Raw genomic sequence first — 21962 nt, forward strand, 5'->3', positions numbered from 1 at the left:
TTAGACATTTTCAAAACAAAACTGTTTTTTCTAAACACGCACTACTCTTTCAAACAAATCAAACATTTCAAACAAAAGTGAGCTAAGCAACTAAGAGCCCATGGATAACCATGGATATAAAGGGTGCTTACACCATCCCTTTGTATAACCTACCCCCCGAACTCAATCTCTTTTCAAAGAAGGTCTTTCCTGTTCTTTTATACCTTTCCTAATTGGATAAAATAAAAGTTGGTAGCGACTCTTGCTTACCGTAACATTTGTTTACGAAAATAATAGTCAAATCTCCCACCGAGTTACAGTCACACTTAGTACTAATGTATCCTTGCTCACCACAGTTGTATCAAGTCACACCCGAACCAAATCCGCACCTATTAGCCTTGTGACCCACCTTGCCACACTTGAAACATGTCACTTCAACCTTTTGAGAAATCCACAACATGATGTCCCATAACACCACACTTGAAGCACTTAATCGGAGTAGAAGCTCCTCCCCCACTTGGCTTCTTGCCAAAACCATATTGTTTTTCTTGTCATCATATGGCTTCCCACTGAATTGCCCCTTACCTTTCTTATCATTCAAAGACTTGTAGTAGGAACTACTCTCCCTACTATCTTCATCATAGATCCCACTCTTATTGACCAACCTAGCAAAACGAGTAATCTGCTGATATCCAACAGCCTTCTTGATATCAGGTCTCAACCCATCCACAAACGCCAAACACTTAGACCTCTCAGCATTCATAGTATTGTAATAAGGACAATACTTGATCAACTCTTGGAATCTTGCAGCATACTCAGCTAAAGTACCATTACCTTGTTTCAATTCCAAAAATTCCACTTCTTTCTTTCCACGCACATCTTCCGGAAAATAGTTATCCAGAAAGGCATCACGGAAAAGAGCCCAAGTAACTTCCATGCCTTCCTCCTCAAATGTTTGCACAGTGCTATGCCACCAATCCTCAGCTTCCTTCTCTAGCATGTGAGTGCCAAACTGTACCTTCTGCACATCGGTACAATTCATGACTTGAAAGATCTTCTCAATTGCTTTCAACCATGCTTGTGCCTTTTCAGCTTCATGCTCTCCCTCAAAGATCGGCAGTTTGTTCCTTCTCAAATCTCTAAAGCACGAAACTCAATCTCCTCTCGATTTCCAGCGATGGCTTCTGGTACTTGCCCAATAGCACCAGCCAACATCGTTAATGCCTCGGCAATAGTGTCATCATTCCTTCCCGCAACCATTGTCCTAAGACAACCATAACCAAATAGATAAACAGTATCGAGGGTGTCAAATACACAAATCTAATACAATGGGAATAAAAGACATTAATAACCTTGACCAACTGGTCGACCATGCTCTAATACCACTAATGTAACACCCCTTCCTATTGTAACACCCCAAATCTACCCCGCAATTATAAGCAAAAATCAGAGTGCATTTAAAATTATTCATCAAACGATGGGATGTCACAATTCGACTTAACCAAACAAACATACTTATATTGCATTTAATAAAGATACATAGCATTCGGAACAAAACTTCATTCACCACTTACAACTTAAACTTATAAACATTTTTATTATTCAACTTAACACAAGTGTCATCATGGAATACAATAATCAAGTAATAATGACTAATCCCCCCGAGTGCTACGTATCAGAGCAATGGACACCAACTCGACTTGCCATAAAGCAACATAAAGACTTCACATAAATAACCTCGGACCTCCACGACTAATCTTGAGTACCTGCCCATTTCCCATGGTAGGGGAAATATCAGCAAAGGGGTGAGATATCTTACAATATAAAGGAATGCATGATAAATAATATAGGAGATATAGACCATACATAATTTCACCACTTCGCATCACATAAAATCTTGCAACAAGTTTCACCGTAAAACAACTTATCAATATAATACAGTTTTCAAAACGGCAACGATGTCATTAATCACATATTCAAATATACAAGTATGATATCAAATACGTCACAACAAACACATCCTTATCACGTCACAACAAACACCTCGTCATCTCAACAATCCAAACACAATTCAAATGCAATTCAAATGCGACTCGAATGTGACTCAAACTTATGCATATGCATGTGGTACCATTGGAGTAAAACTCCCGTCTCAAACAGTTTGCCGTTGGGCCGTATCAAACATTTGCCACAAGGGCCGTCTCAAACATTTGCCACAAGGGCCGTCTCAAACAATTGCCACAAGGGCCGTCTCAAACAATGCAATGGATGCGACTCAAATGATGCACATCCACAAACACAACTTAAACCACGTAATCAACTTAAACGACATAATCAACTTGAACAACATAATCACATCACTAAACAACATCAACTCAATGCCAAGGTTCTATGGCAATAACCGTATCATAGTAATTTACCACATCTCAATCACATCATCACATCATATCGACATACAACATCTATTCAACTTAATTCTTATCAACATAATACAACTTATCAATAGTGACCATAGGGTCTACAACAACACGACAATTCATCATGTCATAGCAACAATAACAATTCAACATATTGCACAACAACAACAAACACCAACATGTTACAACAATAACAACAATTCATCATGTTATAACAATAACAATTCATTATATTGCACAACAACATCAAACACCAACATGTTACAACAATAACAACAGTTCATCATGTTATAACAATAACAATTCATTATATTGCACAACAACATCAACACATTCATCATATTCCTTAATTCAAGTAATCATCATAATACATTATATTCAATCTCATATATATTGTTAAGTCATCGCATGACAATCTTCGTCGACTCATACATATCAAATACGCACAATTAATCGCATATAGCATACAACATCTTTGTTAATCATGCATATCATCACATACATCATTATCTCATTCATCATAAGGAAGGTACTTATCATCATCTCAATAACATTGCATCATCATAAGAAAACATACGTCAAGTTATACTACAACACAATTATGTCAATTCATCGGAAAGAGCATACTTCATTTGTTAACACAACATAGTTCATCACTTAATCCTAATAAACATAATAGGAAACTATATCATATGGATCATTTTATTGCATCATGGTATAGTTCATTACGTTAGCTTTCCGACGCTTCGAACGGCGCCTAAAACGGAGTTACGGATCAAAAGTTACATCATTTCAAAGTTTGGAAAAAGTTCTGCAAAACAGGGTTCGCGGCGCCAACAGGGTTCGCGGCGCGAACTGAGCGAATTCAAAAATTCCTAACTTTCTGCCAGACAGTTCGCGGCGCCAACAGAGGTTCGCGGCGTGAACTGACGATTTCAGAAACCCCCAAAACACAGAAAACAGCATACGAAACCCATCCCAAAACCCCTAAACTCAACCCAATCAAGCTGAAAACACCAACCATCATGAACAACAATGGAATACATGTTATAAACACAAATACAACACATATTATGGATCTTCTAACATCATAACAATCATCAAACATCAATTAAAACACATTTCAAATCATGAATTTACACATTTGTTCATAAACCCTAACATCTCTACACACAACTTCCATGGAGAATAACATACAATCTAACCCACCATATACATCATCATGCCAACCCTTAGAGAGTAAGAACCCCACCCTTACCTTAGAAAAAGCTTCACTTCAATGGAGTCATCCCTCTCTTCATGCCATAACTTTCTTCTCTTCCTCTCTTCTTTCTCTTCTTTCTCCTCTTTCTCTTCTTTCTCTTCTTTCTCTTCTTTCTCTTCTTTTCCACAAAATGAGTTATGAGGTTTAATCTCTAAAACCCTAACTCTTACTATCATTCTCACTAATGGGCTTAACCCATAACCCATCCATTGTGTTCTATTCTTTCCACTTAGGCCCAATTCATAATATTGCTCTAATTACATAATTAAGTCAAATAACACACATAATTGAATAATCACATAGCATCACGAATATTATTCCCAATAATAATCCACAACTACAATTGCTCCTTAACTTAATTAATACCAACTTATAATTGTATTTCTCCGACTAATCAATCCGACCATAAACTTAACTGCTCAAATCAACATATTAATCCAAATTACGCCTTTAGAATAATACCGATAAATCCCAACTTCAACTAATTCCAATGAATAAATCCTCGATCAATTTAATTAAATAATTAATTAAATTCGGGGCGTTACACCTATAACCCTAAAATATAACATATAATCAGAGTAAATTAGCATGCATACATAAAAAGAGTGTCACACCGACGTTCCCAAAAACTAAAAGCTTTCAAGAACCAACAAAACATATCTCAGTCAACAGATACACCTGGTCATAATTACATAACACATATGAAACCTTATGCTTCTCAATGCATACCACAGCGGAAATAACATTACTCATATATTAGAAAAATGATCATATCCCATACTATAATCATGTCTCAAAATATTCATCAGGATCACCACCAAACACCAAATCCAGAATATTAGGCACTAAGGCCACTCAACATCATTAACATCTTAGAAATACATAATTCATAAGCAAATATCACAATACATCTAACAAAATATGAGTTCGACACCAAAAAACCTCAAGTGTTACATGACTAGAGCATCGACTCACAACCTAGTCAAATGGAAAATACCAAACTAGGCTTCTCTGCTATCCTCGTGCAAAGCACCACTATCTTCGGTACATGAGAGATGTCACATAGAACATCATTCCAACAGAAGGGTGAGAATTCACTGTTAGACGCTGGCCTTAGGATCTAGAGGGGGGGTGAATAGATCGTTCACAGTTTTTCGGAGTTAAACGACTTTTCAGCAGAAGTGATTCTGAATCGACTCGCGTCTATTCCGAACCACTATCGAAACAATTGTATATGTGTTTAAAAACCAGTCAAAACTTGAGGTAAGTGATAAGAGTATACGTTGCAGAATCAAAGCGTTGCTCTTATTGAAAATCAGATTAACTTCTTGTATGATGGACAATGTTTGCAATGCAGTAAGAGTGATAGAAACAAATATACAAACACTTGGTGATAATGATCAAATTGATGGTGATTCAATATGTGATGGATTGTGATGTTTATAAAGGTTCTTAATTCACAATCTTAACACTCGAATCGTTGATCAATTTGCTATTATAACCAAATATGAACAGAATGTAAATGAAAAAGTAAAAGCGACAAGAACACGATATTTGTTTAGGCAGTTCGTCGATCGTCCTCGCTACGACTACGTCTGCCCCCAATTCCAAATTGAAATTGGGTAATCTTTCATTAATGTTGAAAGTAGTATATACAAAGAAGATAACAAAGCGATAAACGATAAACCAATTATGTCGATCCTTTGAATCTTCTTCCCCCTTAATCTTGAGCAAGATCAAGGTTATCCAAGAGCTTCAGTTTGATTCCCTTCTGCAGTGTCTTGATTCCTTGAACTCCCCGTTCCTCAATCGTTACACTCAGCCGAATCCTCAATGAACGCCTCTTGATAAAAACCCCCAAGAACCACCCGTCGTGGAGGACAAAACCCGCAGATTTTATTCACCAACAAACCCCACAAACCTTCACCCACTAGGAATCTTCAATTCCGTTCCATGGATGTTATCAAACTCATCACTAACCCGCAACGCAAGAATGATTATGTGTAATTGTGTTGGAGATGATGAAGAACGAAGATGAGAAGCGTTTCTGTATCTTTCAGTCGTTGGTGTTCTGTTTGAATAATGAACCTTGGACAATATATATGATAGCTTGACAGTTGGAGATGAGAGAAACAGAATTTTTGGCATTCTTGATCAGTTAGGTCGACCTCTTGTAGAGCTTAGGTCGACCTAGCAGAGCTTGCAGAATTTTGCTCCCAGTTAGGTCGACCTGTTTAAGGAGTAGGTCGACCAGAATCCTCTTCAAATGCATTCTGGGGACATTTTCTCAGATTAGGTCGACCTAGTTGTTGTGTAGGTCGACCTAGCAGACTGGTATGTAAATTTCATCAATTTAGGTCGACCTAGATGATGTGTGAGTTGACCTAGCAGAAGTATATGGATTTTTCTCCATTTTAGGTCGACCTGGGTTGACAGTAGGTCGACCTAACTGCTGGTTTTCTGCATTCTTCTTGATCTGCTTGTGTTGAGTCGACCTATAAGTATAATAGATCAACCTGTACTATCATGAGTGATCAATGCTTGCTTTTCTTTGAGTTTTCTGCTTCCGCCTTGTTGTTTGAATTGCTTATTTGAGTTTGCCATGAATCAAAAACATCTTTGAGTGTAATCTTGTATTCACATGCTCCCCCTTTTTGATGATGGCAAACCATTAGTCGAAGCTTTGGTGGTAAGTGATAAAGACTCAACAAAGCTCCCCCGTACATCCAGCATCTATCTCTCAACAAGGCAATCTCTCAACAAAGCTCCCCCGTACATCCAGCATCTATCTCTCAACAAGGCAATCTCTCAACAAAGCTCCCTTGTACACTCAGCATCTATCTCCCCCTTTGTCAACATCAAAAAGAGATACAACAAAAATAGAAGAGTAACGAGAGAAACATAGATAAAATGCTAACATTCATAAAAAGGTAGCCAGTGATAGCATGAGAGTCAAATGAGCAAGAGCGATATATGTATGAAGTCACTGTAAGCATGTTAATTGATAGCATATTATAGTATCAATAATATTTTTGGAAGTGAACAACAATAACGTTACCGCTTTCTCAACTTTAATGGCAGCCTTTAATCAATGTGGAATGACGCCTGGCTAGATGATGAACTACCTTTACGCTAAAAAAAAATGTTAGCAAAAGAGAACATATATATATATATATAAAGTAAAGGAATAATATTAAGAGAGAACAAACGTAATTAGCCCAAATTAGAGATATTGAGTATCCCTAATTCCCTACGAATGTTGAAGTATTGCTCCGTTGCTAGAGGTTTGGTGAAGATGTCAGCTAGTTGCTTCTTGCTTTCTACATGTTCAAATGTAACGTCTCCTTTCTCTACATGATCTCGTAGAAAGTGATGTCTTATTTCAATATGCTTGGTACGTGAGTGTAAGACAGGATTTTTACTCAAGTTTATGGCACTTGTGTTATCGCACATGATAGGTATGCGATCAAGCTTAATACCAAAGTCAAGAAGTTGTTGCTTGAGCCATAATATTTGTGCACAGCAGCTTCCAGCAGCTACATATTCTGCCTCAGCAGTAGATAATGCAACCAATACTTGTTTCTTGCTATGCCAACTTATCAATGAATTTGAGAATAGATGACACGTTCCACTGGTGCTTTTTCTATCGGATTTGCAGCCAGCAAAATCTGAATCGGAGAATCCTACCAAATGACACTCATTTCCCTTTGGATACCATAGGCCATATGTAGTAGTTCCACGTAAGTATCGCAGAATTCTTTTGACAGCTTTCAAGTGAGATTCTTTTGGACAAGATTGATATCTTGCACACATACACACACTAAACATGATGTCTGGTCTTGAGGCAGTAAGATACAATAGTGAACCTATCATACCTCGGTATAATTTCACGTCAACCTCTTTACCTTTCTCATCTTTGTCTAGATTAGTATTTGTTGCCATAGGTGTGTCAATTTCTTTTGCTTCACTCATTCCAAATCTTTTGAGCAGCTCCGTACAGTATTTAGTTTGATTCACAAACGTTCCATGACTGAGTTGCTTGATTTGTAGGCCAAGGAAGAAATTTAGCTCACCCATGAGACTCATCTCAAATTCACTCTGCATAAGCTTAGAAAAATCTTTGACAAGTTTTGCATTAGTCGACCCAAATATAATGTCATCTACATAAATTTGGACTAAGAGAATATCTTTATCTTTTCTTTTAATAAAGAGAGTAGTGTCAACTTTACCCCTAGAGTACCCTTGACTAAGGAGAAATTTGCTCAAACGTTCGTACCAAGCCCGAGGGGCTTGTTTAAGACCGTATAGAGCACGTTTCAGCTTATAGACATGAGTTGGATACATGTAATTCTCAAAGTCGGGTGGCTGAGCAACATAGACTTCTTCATTTATATAGCCATTTAGAAAGGAACTTTTAACATCCATTTGGAATAGTTTGAAGTCTTTAGAACAAGCATAAGCAAGTAAGAGACGAATAGCTTCGAGACGTGCTACAGGAGCGTATGTCTCTTCATAATCAATACCTTCCTCTTGATTATAACCTTGGGCAACTAATCTAGCTTTGTTTCTAGTAATAACGCCGTTTTCATCAAGTTTGTTACGAAAAACCCATCTAGTGCCTATTACTTGATGATCTCCCGGATGAGGGACTAAGTCCCAAACATCATTCCGTTTAAATTGGTTTAATTCTTCTTGCATGGCCATTAGCCAATGCTCATCAAGTAATGCATCCTTAGCGTTTTTCGGCTCAACTTGTGAAACAAAAGCAAAATGATGACAGAAGTTACTTATCTTTGAACGTGTTGTAACGCCCCTTGAGATGTCTCCTATTATATTGTCAATTGGATGGTCTTTCACATTTGTCCAGGCCTTGGGAAGTTCTTCATTGTTTGAGATGCTTTCTTTTTCATTTTCATTGTGAGACTCATCTTTCTCTCTCTCAGCATCTTTCTTTACAATACTTTCATTCTCGTCTTCCTTATCCTTGACAATGTCTTTAGTGGACGGACCTGCACCATTAAATGAAAGACCTTTCTCGACATATTTTGCATAAGATTCATCAAAAGACACGTGTACTGACTCTTCTACTATAAGTAATCTCTTATTATATATCCGATATGCTTTGCTAGATTGTGAGTAACCAAGGAATATGCCCTCATCAGCTTTAGCATCGAATTTACCAAGATTATCCTTACCATTGTTCAAAACAAAACACTTGCAACCGAATACATGGAGATGAGATACATTTGGTTTTCTACCTTTTAGTAATTCATAGGGAGTTTTGTTCAGTATAGGACGTATTATTATCCTATTCAAAACATAACATGCTGTACTAATCGCGTCAGCCCAGAAATACTTTGGTAGATTACCCTCATTCAGCATTGTTCTTGCCAGCTCCTCTAGAACCCGATTTTTACGTTCAACTACTCCGTTTTGTTGAGGTGTTCTAGGAGCTGAAAAGTTATGCTCAATTCCATGTTTATCACAGTATTTTTCAAAAAGAATGTTTTCAAACTCTCCACCGTGATCACTTCGAATTGTAACTATTTTGTTGTTCATTTTGTTTTGACATAATCTTGCAAATTGTGTGAAAGCTGGAAAAGTTTGATCCTTACTAGGTAAAAAGATTGTCCAACAAAATCTCGAGTAATCATCGACAATGACAAAACCATAGGTGTTTCCACCTATGCTTTTAGTCCTTGAAGGGCCAAAGAGATCCATGTGAAGTAGTTCAAGAGGGCGTGATGTTGAAACCACGTTCTTTGATTTAAAAGAGATATTTGTTTGCTTTCCCTTTTGACAAGCATCACATAGATGATCTTTTGAAAACTTTATTTTAGGTAAGCCGATTACTAAATCTTTTGAGACAACTTTATTAAGTAAGTCAAAATTTATGTGGGCGAGACGTCTATGCCAAAGCCATGAGTCTTCGCTCAGAGCAACTAGACACTTGGTACTAGACTTAGATACCTCATCCAAGTTTAGCATGTAGATGTTGTTTACTCTTAAGCCCTTAAACATAATGTCTCTTTTCTTAGTATGTTCTATTGTGCAGCCAGAATTTGTAAACATTACTTTAAAATCTTTGTCACACAATTGACTTATACTTAAAAGATTATGTTTAAGACCTTCTACTAGCAGCACATCAGTTATAGTAGTGGTAGAAGGGTTACCTACACTTCCTTTACCAAGTATGGCTCCCCGATTGTTATCTCCATAGGTGACATACCCCTTTTTCTTTGCTTGAAACTCAACGAAAAGAGATAGGTCTCCAGTCATGTGTCTTGAACATCCGCTATCAAGGAACCACAACCTTTCGGCAATGTCAAGACACTTTTCCTGCAAGATTAATTTAAAGAGGGAGGTCCCCAATTTTCATTGGGTCCTTGGTAGTGAGTACACAATTTGTTGCACTTAGGCAACCATTGAAATACTCCTTTAGGAACTAAAATTCTCCTAAATTTGCATTTTTCAATGGTATGTCCCTTTTTGCAACAATAATGACAGGTAATATGATGAGAATATGGAGTTTTGCTAGTTGATACTTTTGGTACAAAAGTGTATTTACTATATAAAGGAGTATACGATCTTTTAAACTTATTTGGATCAACCGCAAAAGTCACTTTTGGTTGTAGAGCCTTGTCTAACTTGGCTTTTAGATCTCTTACTTCTTTTTGCCAAATGTGACATGTCTCACAACCAAACCATGATGTAGGATCTATTTCAACTTTATCCTTTTGAATGTCTAGCATAGATTGTTTTAAAGCTTCCATATCCTTTTCGGTTTTCTCAACTTTTGATTCAAGATATGAAAATATTTTCTTATTTGAGGCCAAAAGTTTGAAAGCTTTAATTGCATCTCTATGTAATTCTTCAAAAGCAAGTTTTAGTTGAGAATGAGATACCTTATCTACGAGTTCAGGTTTAAGATGACTTACAGCTTTCTTTTTCTTGTGTTGATGAGCCATGAAACATAGGTTTGCTGATTCTTCTTCATCGCTTGATGAGCTTTCACTAGATGAATCACTTTCCCATGCTATGTAGGCTCTTTTAGATTTGTTATGACCTTTGCTTTAGTTCTTCTCCTTTTCTTTCTTAATGTATGGACAATCCGGTTTGTAGTGACCGGCTTTCCCACAGTTGAAGCAAAGACCTTTGATTTTTCCCTTGTTGTTGTCATCTTGTTTGAACATGTTTGATTGCTTTCTATAGTTGATCAAGCCTTTGTCGGAATGTTTTGCTCCATTTTTCTTTAGATATTTGTTGTATCTTCGCACAAACAATCCCATTTCCTCATCATCGGAGTCTTCGTCATCACTTGTGTCACTATCCTTTGGCTCTCGTTTTGAGGTCTTGGAGCTCGAAGCTTTTAGAGCTATTGACTTCTTCTCTACCTCTTTCTCCATGTTCTTTTCTTTCTTTGTCCTTTTCTCATGCATGTCAAGGCATTTAAGGTGTTGTTCATGTTCTTCTAGTTTACCAAATAGAGTTGTGATGTCTAAAGTGTTTAGATCATTTGCTTCCTTTATTGCTGTAACTTTGGGTTGCCATTCCCTGTTCAAACATCTTAAGATTTTGTTAGTAGCAACTGCATTGGAAACAGGTCTATCAAGAGAATTTAACCGATTTTTCAGATGAACGAATCTCTTCTGCATGTTTTCGATGGATTCACCATCTTCCATGTGGAGGAGTTCGAACTCTTGAGTTAACGTATTGATCCTAGCTAGTTTGACATCATCTGTTCCCTCGTGGGCAACTTGCAATGTGTCCCACATAGCTTTAGATGATCTACAATGGGAAACGCGATAGTATTCATCAACTCCTAGAGCTGAGATTAGAATGTTTCTCGCTTTCCAATCGTATGCATATCTCTTTTCATCTTCAGCATCCCAAGTATTTTCTGGTTTTGGAACAACTGCACCAGCTGCATTTGTCATGGTGATCTGAAAGGGACCTTTGACAATAGCTGTCCAGATGTTCCTATCAATTGCATTGATGTGGACACACATACAATCCTTCCAATAGCCATAGTTTTCACCGTTGAAAACTAGAGCTCTATTGTGAGCCCCTTTAGGTCCGGAAGCCATCTTTCCAATAAGTGTTTCACGTAGCACGGAATAAACCAGAGCTCTTGATGCCACTTGTTAGACGCTGGCCTTAGGATCTAGAGGGGGGTGAATAGATCGTTCACAGTTTTTCGGAGTTAAACGACTTTTCAGCGGAAGAGATTCTGAATCGACTCGCGTCTATTCCGAACCACTATCGAAACGATTGTATATGTGTTTAAAAACCAGTCAAAACTTGAGGTAAGTGATAAGAGTATACGTTGCAGAATCAAAGCGTTGCTCTTATTGAAAATCAGATTAACTTCTTGTATGATGGACAATGTTTGCAATGCAGTAAGAGTGATAGAAACAAATATACAAACACTTGGTGATAATGATCAAATTGATGGTGATTCAATATGTGATGGATTGTGATGTTTATATAGGTTCTTAATTCACAATCTTAACACTCGAATCGTTGATCAATTTGCTATTATAACCAAATATGAACAGAATGTAAATGAAAAAGTAAAAGCGACAAGAACACGATATTTGTTTAGGCAGTTCGTCGATCGTCCCCGCTACGACTACGTCTGCCCCCAATTCCAAATTGAAATTGGGTAATCTTTCATTAATGTTGAAAGTAGTATATACAAAGAAGATAACAAAGCGATAAACGATAAACCAATTATGTCGATCCTTTGAATCTTCTTCCCCCTTAATCTTGAGCAAGATCAAGGTTATCCAAGAGCTTCACTCTGATTCCCTTCTGCAGTGTCTTGATTCCTTGAACTCCCCGTTCCTCAATCGTTACACTCAGCCGAATCCTCAATGAACGCCTCTTGATAAAAACCCCCAAGAACCACCCGTCGTGGAGGACAAAACCCGCAGATTTTATTCACCAACAAACCCCACAAACCTTCACCCACTAGGAATCTTCAATTCTGTTCCATGGACGTTATCGAACTCATCACTAACCCGCAACGCAAGAATGATTATGTGTAATTGTGTTGGAGATGATGAAGAACGAAGATGAGAAGCGTTTGTGTATCTTTCAGTCGTTGGTGTTCTGTTTGAATAATGAACCTTGGACAATATATATGATAGCTTGACAGTTGGAGATGAGAGAAACAGAATTTTTGGCATTCTTGATCAGTTAGGTCGACCTCTTGTAGAGCTTAGGTCGACCTAGCAGAGCTTGCAGAATTTTGCTCCCAGTTAGGTCGACCTGTTTAAGGAGTAGGTCGACCAGAATCCTCTTCAAATGCATTCTGGGGACATTTTCTCAGATTAGGTCGACCTAGTTGTTGTGTAGGTCGACCTAGCAGACTGGTATGTAAATTTCATCAATTTAGGTCGACCTAGATGATGTGTGAGTCGACCTAGCAGAAGTATATGGATTTTTCTCCATTTTAGGTCGACCTGGGTTGACAGTAGGTCGACCTAACTGCTGGTTTTCTGCATTCTTCTTGATCTGCTTGTGTTGAGTCGACCTATAAGTATAATAGATCAACCTGTACTATCATGAGTGATCAATGCTTGCTTTTCTTTGAGTTTTCTGCTTCCGCCTTGTTGTTTGAATTGCTTATTTGAGTTTGCCATGAATCAAAAACATCTTTGAGTGTAATCTTGTATTCACATTCACATCATCATAGAAATATGTAAAAATAAGCAATGCTTAGCATACATATATAAGAATTCATCACATCTTGCATAATCATGTAAATAGAATTTCTCAAGTCTATTTCACATATTCAATTATACAACAAAGCTCCAAGGGTTAATCACCAAAAGAATCCAAACACAATTATCACAAGTCCATATCATCATATAACATCCACAAACATAATGTATGTGACCCGACGACAACAAATGCAACTCATGCATGTGGGACAAACTTTGTTATCCTTTCTGGACATACCGGGTCCATCTCCCAGACAGATAACCTGCAAAAAGCCCATTCTCTAAGTTTTTAAGCCCTCTCTCTGAGCTTGGGAAGTCATTATTCTTCGCGAGAACTAACATCCATTACCTCTTAACATAAATGATGCATGTGCAAATCAACAACAACATTTGCAAATTAAGACCATCTCTCAATCTTAATAATATACACATACCACAATAATCCATCTCATATGAATTATCCATCAAAAGTTGCACACCATGCATCAAGTACTCATTCCAATAAAATAGCATTAAAATATCATATACTCATTCACAAACATCATGAATATCATACCACGTAATAAACCATCACAATGTTATTCACAAGTCATCAATTCATAACATGCTTATACATAATTACATGTTATTCACACAATAACATCATAATTTATTCATCAAGTGTTAGCCATTTTACCTCTACCATAAAGATAATTTCATTAGTTTCCTAATGCTTCAAACGGTGCATAAAATGCAGTTACGAATCAAAATTTATGCTCTTTAGAAATTTTACAAAACATGACACTCTCGTCCGGCGAAAGCTTTTACTCGTCCGACGCTCTGTGACATAAACTTGGTCACATTTTTACCCATCTCTCCCGCTGGTCTCGCTCGGAAAATGCATTAAAATGGTCACTCACCCTGCGAAGCATAACGCTCGCCCGGTGAACCAAACCAGAAACATAAAAATCTGGGCGTTTTCAGCACCCTTCCAACTCAACCCAAATACAATTTTTCACATGTTATAGATTCAAAAACCCCAAATTAAACCAAATTTCATTATATAATATTAACCTAATGTATTACTCTTCATGGGTACAAATCTAACACATTAACTTCTCCTATTTCATCATCAAATTCCAAGTTTCAAACCCAAAACCTAACTACTCCAAATTAAGGAAAAATGGAACACCCATTCCTAAACATATATCCTATTCATTGCATAGAACTACATATAACCATAATAATGGGAAGTCAAATCCTTACCTCTTGAAGAATCTCCTTCTTCTTCTTCTTCAAGTTCCCTCCCTCTCTCTCTCTCTCTCTCTCTCTCTCTCTCTCTCTCTCTCTCTCTCTCTCTCTTTCTTCTCTTCTCTAGAGCTCTCTCTTTCTCTTCTTTACCAAATGATAGTGTAATTCTTACTACACTAAAACCCTAACTATTGGTGTCCCCTCATATTGGGCCTAACCCACAAACTCATTTAGTATTCTATTTCTACCATTTAGGCCCAACTAGTTATATCTCTCTAATAACATAATTAACTCAAATAGCACAAATACACACATAATCGAATAATTAAATAATCATTATACTACCAAATAATTAAATAAAATAAATAATTAATAAAAAACCAAATAAAATAAATAAATAACTAATAAAATCGGGATGTTACATCGCGTACCTCGCTGTAAGAGATTTCTACCTCAGGCACATCTAACGATCCTCCACATTCCATGCCTAAAAGATAACAAGGTCGTTATTCCTCTTCCTTATATATAAGAAATGGCGCCATTTTAGGCAACGGGTTTCAAACACAATTTGAACACCCCTTACTCTTTCATATACTGACTTGAACATCAGAGTGCTAACCTTGCAGGTACACACTGCTCCGTCACATCAGAAGCTTTACTCTGACGCAGCTTTCACGTTTCACACTATTTTTTGTTCCAAAACAGAATAGTGGTCCCACATGTAAGAAACCACTTTTGATTTCTGCATTTTTATGAATCTATACCTCTGCATTCAGTTTTCAGGCGTGTAGTTCTCTTTGATACCTGATCGTAGATCTAAAAATTTAAGGATAAAACTTGGTTGGGATCGATCAATTTGAACTCTTCATTGAGTGCAGTTTATCGAATTTTTAAGTCTTCATTCCTCCATATCTTTGACTTCTTTGATCTATTGAACTGCTTGGATATAGAGTTATTTGTTACTTCACCATGCATGAAGTCTCCCTAGATGCTACCATCATATCATCGACGACTGCCAATAGTCCAAACGCCACTCCTCCTCATGGCGGAATGAATTTCAGCATCGATGTTCCTCCACGACCAAATATAATCCTTCCTTCTCTGAGAATGAGGACTGTCTAAGCTCCTCCTCGTAGAGTTCTAACTCCTCTTCCCATTTAGCGACCTGAGATATCAAACGATTTTAGCATCCTTAAAGCCAACCTAGGCATTAAAGGCAAAAACGAGTTACTCAACGGTATCTACAACATTGTTCAGAAATAAAATTCCAAGGCGATAGATGGAAGATTCCTTCTCTAAGAAAAAAGTCTCAACCACGCTCAACCCCATGAAAACTCATCTTATGAGGCTGTGTCCAAGAGAGATTGTTCCATCCAGTCGAAAGCGTAAGTGGCAAAGGGAAGAAAAGTCCAGAAGTCGAATGATCGTTTGAAAGGTAGAAAACACATATCCCCTCCCCAAAGCTTGAACAGAGACAAAGGCAGCCACACTCCACTCCGGTATCATGGAAAACACTAGTCGACCCGGTTGCAGCCTAAGCATCCCTTATGTGCCTGAATCTTAGAAAGCAAGATCCCTAAGTCAATGCAAAAACCGTATAAATTAGGAGATCATAATGGAAATGGAGACCCCGATGATTGTATTGAATCATGGGTAGACTTTTGCGATCGCCTTACCGCCCATTTTACCGCCCAAAAGAAGCAACTGGTGTCGCAGCGCAAAAAATATCCAAGCGTAGGAATGCTCGAAATACAGCAGAATCGCCATCGAAATCTATTTATACCAAAGGAAATGGAAAATATTGATAAAACCCACGAAAGATAAGAAAATGATCATCGCAACCAAATTAGGGTTTGGGCGTCGGTTATGCAAGGAGAATGTATTAGAACCCCACACCTCAGTTGTACTCAACGTAACCCATTTAGTTAGTCTTATGAATGAGTGTTACTGTGATATTATTTGTGCTCCTCTAATAATTATGCGAAAAGAAAGAAATGTTTTTTGGATTTGTTTATTGCGCTTGACAACATTTCAACATCTTATGCCTACGTATTTCCAAGTGCAATGGGAAAATCAGAGTTTCTAAGTTCGTGGTAGAAAAGAACTGTGTGTTGGTTGATTTTAATGAACGATGTTAGGGCCGCATTCTAATGGGTTAAACATTGCTGTATGCACTCGCGGGGGAGGCTTAAGCGTTTGTTGGTGTTTCATTAGAATGGATAAACATGTTATTTGTGAAAAGGTTTTCGACGTGCAGGGGTGGAAAAAATAATTCAATTGGGTTTGATTTTAAGGGATACTAGTATCCGAATGATCAAGCCATTTAACTTGTATCCAAGCACTCGAGGAAAAAGTAGGACATACATCCATCTCGTCATTTAATCCGTTTATTGAAAAAATGTGAGATGAGTTGAGTCACAACTCCTTAACAGAAAATAAGCATCCAAACAGTCAAGCTATACAATTTGTATTTGGATACTCAAGGAAAAGGTAGTACATATGTCTATCTCGTCCATTTAATCCATTTAGTTAATTGAACAAAACTCACTTAATTATCGTATTTTGAATGGATAGCGAATATTGGAATGACCAAGCTATACAACTTAAATTCAATTACTCGAGAAAAAGGTAGGACATACATCCATCTCATTCGTCTAATCCGTTTGGTTAAGAAAATATTTAGTACATTTTAAATTAAACCAAAAAATAAACTTGGTGTTGACCAAATGTTTGATTCAGATTTGTTTTGGAATTTATTTTGAAAATCGGCTTCATGTTGATCAAGCGCTTTATTCTAGAAAAAGGTTGATTTTAGTTGTCCTATTATTTATTTAGTCAAGTTAACTAACTAACAAAAATGAAAAACAAACGAAAATAGAAATAGAGTACGATCAAGGGATGGGGGTACATATTTAACATTACGATATGTCGCGACAGGAAAAATTGAGATTAAGCCATTGATTAACTTAACTCGAAAAACAGAGAATGGCCAACGAACTTAATTGTTTCCAAAGGAAAAGGAAAATATCGATAAAACCCAATAGAAAAGTAAAACAAAAGAGAGATCTGGATATGAGGCTTGGTTATGCAAGGGGAAGGTATTAGCACCCCTAATATCTATGGTACTCCAAATGAACCTCTTAAGAATCTGTTTTAGGATAAAATCGAGTTGTTTGCAAAAAGATAGTGGTTATGAGAAAAGAAGTATTTGATTAATTTTTTGTGCTCGCCAAGACTTCAAGAGTCTTGTGCCTACGTATCCTCCATGTGCAATGAAGAATTCAGAGCCTCGTAGTTTGTGGTAAAAATAACCACAAAAGTTTATTGATTGATTTTAAATTGAAAAGAAATCTCATCGTATTCAAGTGGAAAACATAAATTACTACCCACAAGTTCATAAAATATCTCCATAAGGTACAAAATTTATCAACATATATTAAATATTTTAAAGTAAAACATGTGCCCAAGGAGCAAAACTTCAAAGAAGACCTCTTGTACTAGCTCGACAATTCAAAGATGACGGAGTACAACCAGATAGTAATATAAGAGACTCTTTTCGCCTCTAGTATCGAGGCGGACGGAACTCAGACCTTAGAGGTTACCCCTAACTCAAGTTGGATGTCTCCCATGATATGCTATTGGAAGATGACAAACTCCCTCCATATGAAAAGGAAGCGAAGAAGGTCTGAAAGTAGGCCGCCAAGCATTCTCTCAACTGGAAAAATTTATAAGACAAGGAGAGCCTCCTCTATGTTGTGGTGTCTAGGGGAACATGAAATTTCCCTAGTCCTAGCTGAAACTCATCAAGGAACATGCGGCAGCCACATTTACGACATAGCTTACACCCACAAATTACTTAGAGCATGATACTATTGGCCCACCTTGTTAACAGATAGTGTGGAGTTTGTTAATAATATGAACATTGTTAAAGGAACTCTGACCTACATCATACCTTAGCTAAGCATCATCACTATGGCATTGCCTTAGCCTTTCTACTAGTGAAGAGTAGACATTCTGGGTCCATTATCTCTTGCGTTGAGGCAACTAAAATTTTTGATTTTGCTGGTCGACTACTTCATAAAGATTAGGGAGGCCATTACCAACATTACTGCAAAAGAGTTTGTCGTTTCTACTGGCAAAAAAATATGTCCATATTCGGGCTGCATGTCGTCATATTCTCCCACAACAAAACACAATTATCCATCACCATGGACACTGACTTCTGCCATGATTTCGGTGTATAGACAAATTTTGTATCTGGTTTCCATCCATAAGCCAATGGAGCAGAGTCGGGAAACAAGATAATTCTAAAAGGGGTCAAAAAGAAGCTGAAAGATACCAAAGGGCTATGAGCTGAGTTATTCCATGAAATATAATGGTTATATCATATCACGCCTTACTCAACTACCAGAGCGACCCCTTTCACAATGGTATAAGGGGAAGACGATATGATCCCCATTAAGATCGACATGCCCTATAGTCTTGCAAGACGGATGCGATCGAAGTCTAACCCAAGCGACTTAACCTGAAAGACAATTAAAGCACTTCACCCGTTATCCAGCCCTCATGCTTGAAGGATAATATAGTGATATATTCATAAAAGACCTGCGAAGGGCGAGGAAATCGTGGCCGCTAGTAAGAGGTGACACTTTCCTAGGGGTGATGCTTTTCTAGCGCCCGTAATTGAGGGCAGCCTCGCTCCTGTCGCTCCTTATTCACATGTCGTGGAAAATGTGGGAAAAGACACGTCTCGGACACATAGAATTCAGAGTTAACAATCTGATCAACCTTGTCTTTCTAAGAAGTAGGGTTTCAGCGGTCCACTATTATGACTGAGTGGACAGTTATCATTCTCGAGAAACCCTAGACTCTAATGTTAGAACATGAAATGTTCTGATCAATATTTCTAGTTTTGATGATAACATTATATATGAATTTTGTATAAGACAATGTGGTACTCTAATTATTAACGTTTTCCATTTCAGGAAAAGTCTGAGAGAGTATGCACACAATCAGCATTCAGAAGCTCTGGCCCAGAAGATCTGGATGACTTCATCAGAACATGGTCTGGAAGACATCAGAAGATGGTCTTGAGAAAATCAGAACATGATCTGGAAGGCATCAGAAGATGGCAATCAGAAGCAAGACTCTGAAGATCTGATGGTATCACGCTACAAGGAACTTCCAAAGTCTGATGACTGAAGTTACAATCTGCACCAACGCTGAAGACTCTGATATTCAGCGTCACTCTAATAATTTGAGTCCAGAAGCAAGTACAAGATGAAAAAGCTACAACGTCAAATCTGACTGACAAAAGGAACGTTAGAAGCTACAAAAGGCAAAGTCCGCAAGAGCAGTTGAAACAAGGCTCGAGGTAGTTGACAAAAGAGTGAAACATTAAATGCAACAGTGTACTATTCACGTAAAGCATTAAATGCTCCTCAACAGTCACTTTTCTCATTGCCTATATAAGTGATGCTCTGGATGCTGAAGAAGTATAGAACTTATGCAAAGCAATCTTACGCTGCCAAATTGATTCTACATATTATCACACAAACAGCATAGATCTTCATCTTCAACCTCGCACAAATTGTAATATCTTAGTGAGTGTTAGAACTTAATTTTGAGAGAAAATCACTTGGTGATTATAGCTTATTAAGAAGCACATTAAACTCTTGTAAAATTGTTTATTATTCTGTAAAAGAATTCCTAGAGTGATCAAGTTGTGATCTGTATACTCTATAAGACTTAGAAGTTGTCTAAGTGGAAAACCATTGTAATCAAGATTGATTAGTGGATTAAATCCTCAGTGGAGGTAAATCACTCTGTCAGGGGTGGACTTGAGTAGTTTGATTAACAACGAATCAGGATAAAAATATCTGTGTAATTATTTTTTATCTGTCATTTTTAGAAACAACTCTTATTCAATCCCCCCTTTCTAAGTGTTTTCACTCCTTCATCTAAGTCTGTGGACCTCTATAAATACATCATTTCCTGACATAAGGGAAAACAGGGAAAACAACTGATACAACTCAAATACACACACATAACACCAAAAAGATACAAAGATTCTCACATTGCGTTACTCTCTCCATCATCTAATATAACAGAGATTCATACAGCCGCAAACAAGTCCTAAACCACCATAAGAATACTAAAATATCTTGTCACCTGAGTGTCATATGTTCTATATTCTTTAATGCTATAGATCTGTAGTTCTTATCCTCTTTTAAAATATTTTTAAAATATATATTTAATTGTTTTGATGTTAATTAATAATTTATAATTGAGATGAATTGGATTACACTCTTAGCATATCAAATTAGAATTAATCTTTTTAACATATAAGTATGAAATTAAAAATTAAAAGTAAATTATAATTAAATTATTTTATAATTACTTTTTTTATATTTTTCTCTTTTATATGTGTAGAATGATTAATTCTAATTGAATAACCGTGTAAAATAATTTTACGTGTATTTTAATTAATCTCTTTATAATTATTATTTTCATCAAATAAACAATTTTGCTAACTTGAATTCACATCAGATTATTTATGATGATGCCACATTTTCAAGTTTGATAAGGATAAAAAAAAAATCAGAAATCATTAAATTAAGATGACCGAAAAACTGTATTTTTTAATGGAAAATAAAATATTAACAAATTTAAAATAAAAAATGTATTTAAGCCTTTTAAAATGAATAAGTAATAAATTAATATCAACTGTGCAAAACTATACTCCTCATTTTGATGAGCAAGCAAAATTGCATCAATATCTCATTTGCTTTTGTAGAGGGCATTTTGTTCAAGTCATTTAATACACACAATTTTTTTTCGGCCCATAAAAAATTATTAAACATGTTTTTTTAATTATTATTACTTTTATTAATTCTTAAAAAACATTTATTTACTAAAAGATTTAATGATTATAACATTCTATTTAAAAAATTAGTTAAGAATTCGGGCCTTAAAAATTGGATATTCATTTTTAATTAATAATTTTTTAGTTAAGAATTAACTAAAAAAAATGAAAGACATGTTATTTCAAATATTATTATAACATGTTTTTTAATATATAATAATTGTATAAAAATAATAAAGTTTGAAATTGTTCAAAAGTAATACCTAAATGTTCAATGTAACAATAGCTAATAAAATACAAATTAATAGAATATATAATAGTTTAATATTGAGGTTATTATATTAATATATAATATTTCTATTAAATATAATAGAAAAATTAAAATATATTAGATAAGACAACTCAATATATTGCTTTTCAGTTATAATTTTAAGAATTTTAATTATGTCGATCAAATAATTTTTTTAATTATTCAAGCT

At 36.4% G+C, this 21962-nt stretch overlaps 1 protein-coding gene across 1 annotated transcript; it reads right to left on the reverse strand.

Moving 5' to 3' along the window:
* Nucleotides 1-340: 340 nt before the first annotated feature.
* LOC131597366 (uncharacterized) lies at nt 341-1021 on the reverse strand. Its single transcript, XM_058870070.1, has 2 exons — nt 515-1021; nt 341-418 (listed from the first exon to the last, which is right to left on the reverse strand). Exons 1-2 carry the CDS (start codon nt 1019-1021, stop codon nt 341-343), a joined length of 585 nt encoding a protein of 194 aa, XP_058726053.1.
* Between the last annotated feature and the right edge of the window lie 20941 nt (nt 1022-21962).

This window comes from Vicia villosa, linkage group LG4 (genome assembly GCF_029867415.1).
Source record: "Vicia villosa cultivar HV-30 ecotype Madison, WI linkage group LG4, Vvil1.0, whole genome shotgun sequence".
In the NCBI taxonomy this organism is placed as follows: Eukaryota; Viridiplantae; Streptophyta; class Magnoliopsida; order Fabales; family Fabaceae; genus Vicia; species Vicia villosa.

Coding starts and splice junctions, on each gene's coding strand:
- LOC131597366 (XM_058870070.1), bottom strand. CDS start 1,021: ATGAATTGTACCGATGTGCAGAAGGTACAGTTTGGCACTCACATGCTA. Junction 419..514: donor ATGACAAGAAAAACAATATG/GTTTTGGCAAGA, acceptor ATTTCTCAAAAG/GTTGAAGTGACATGTTTCAA.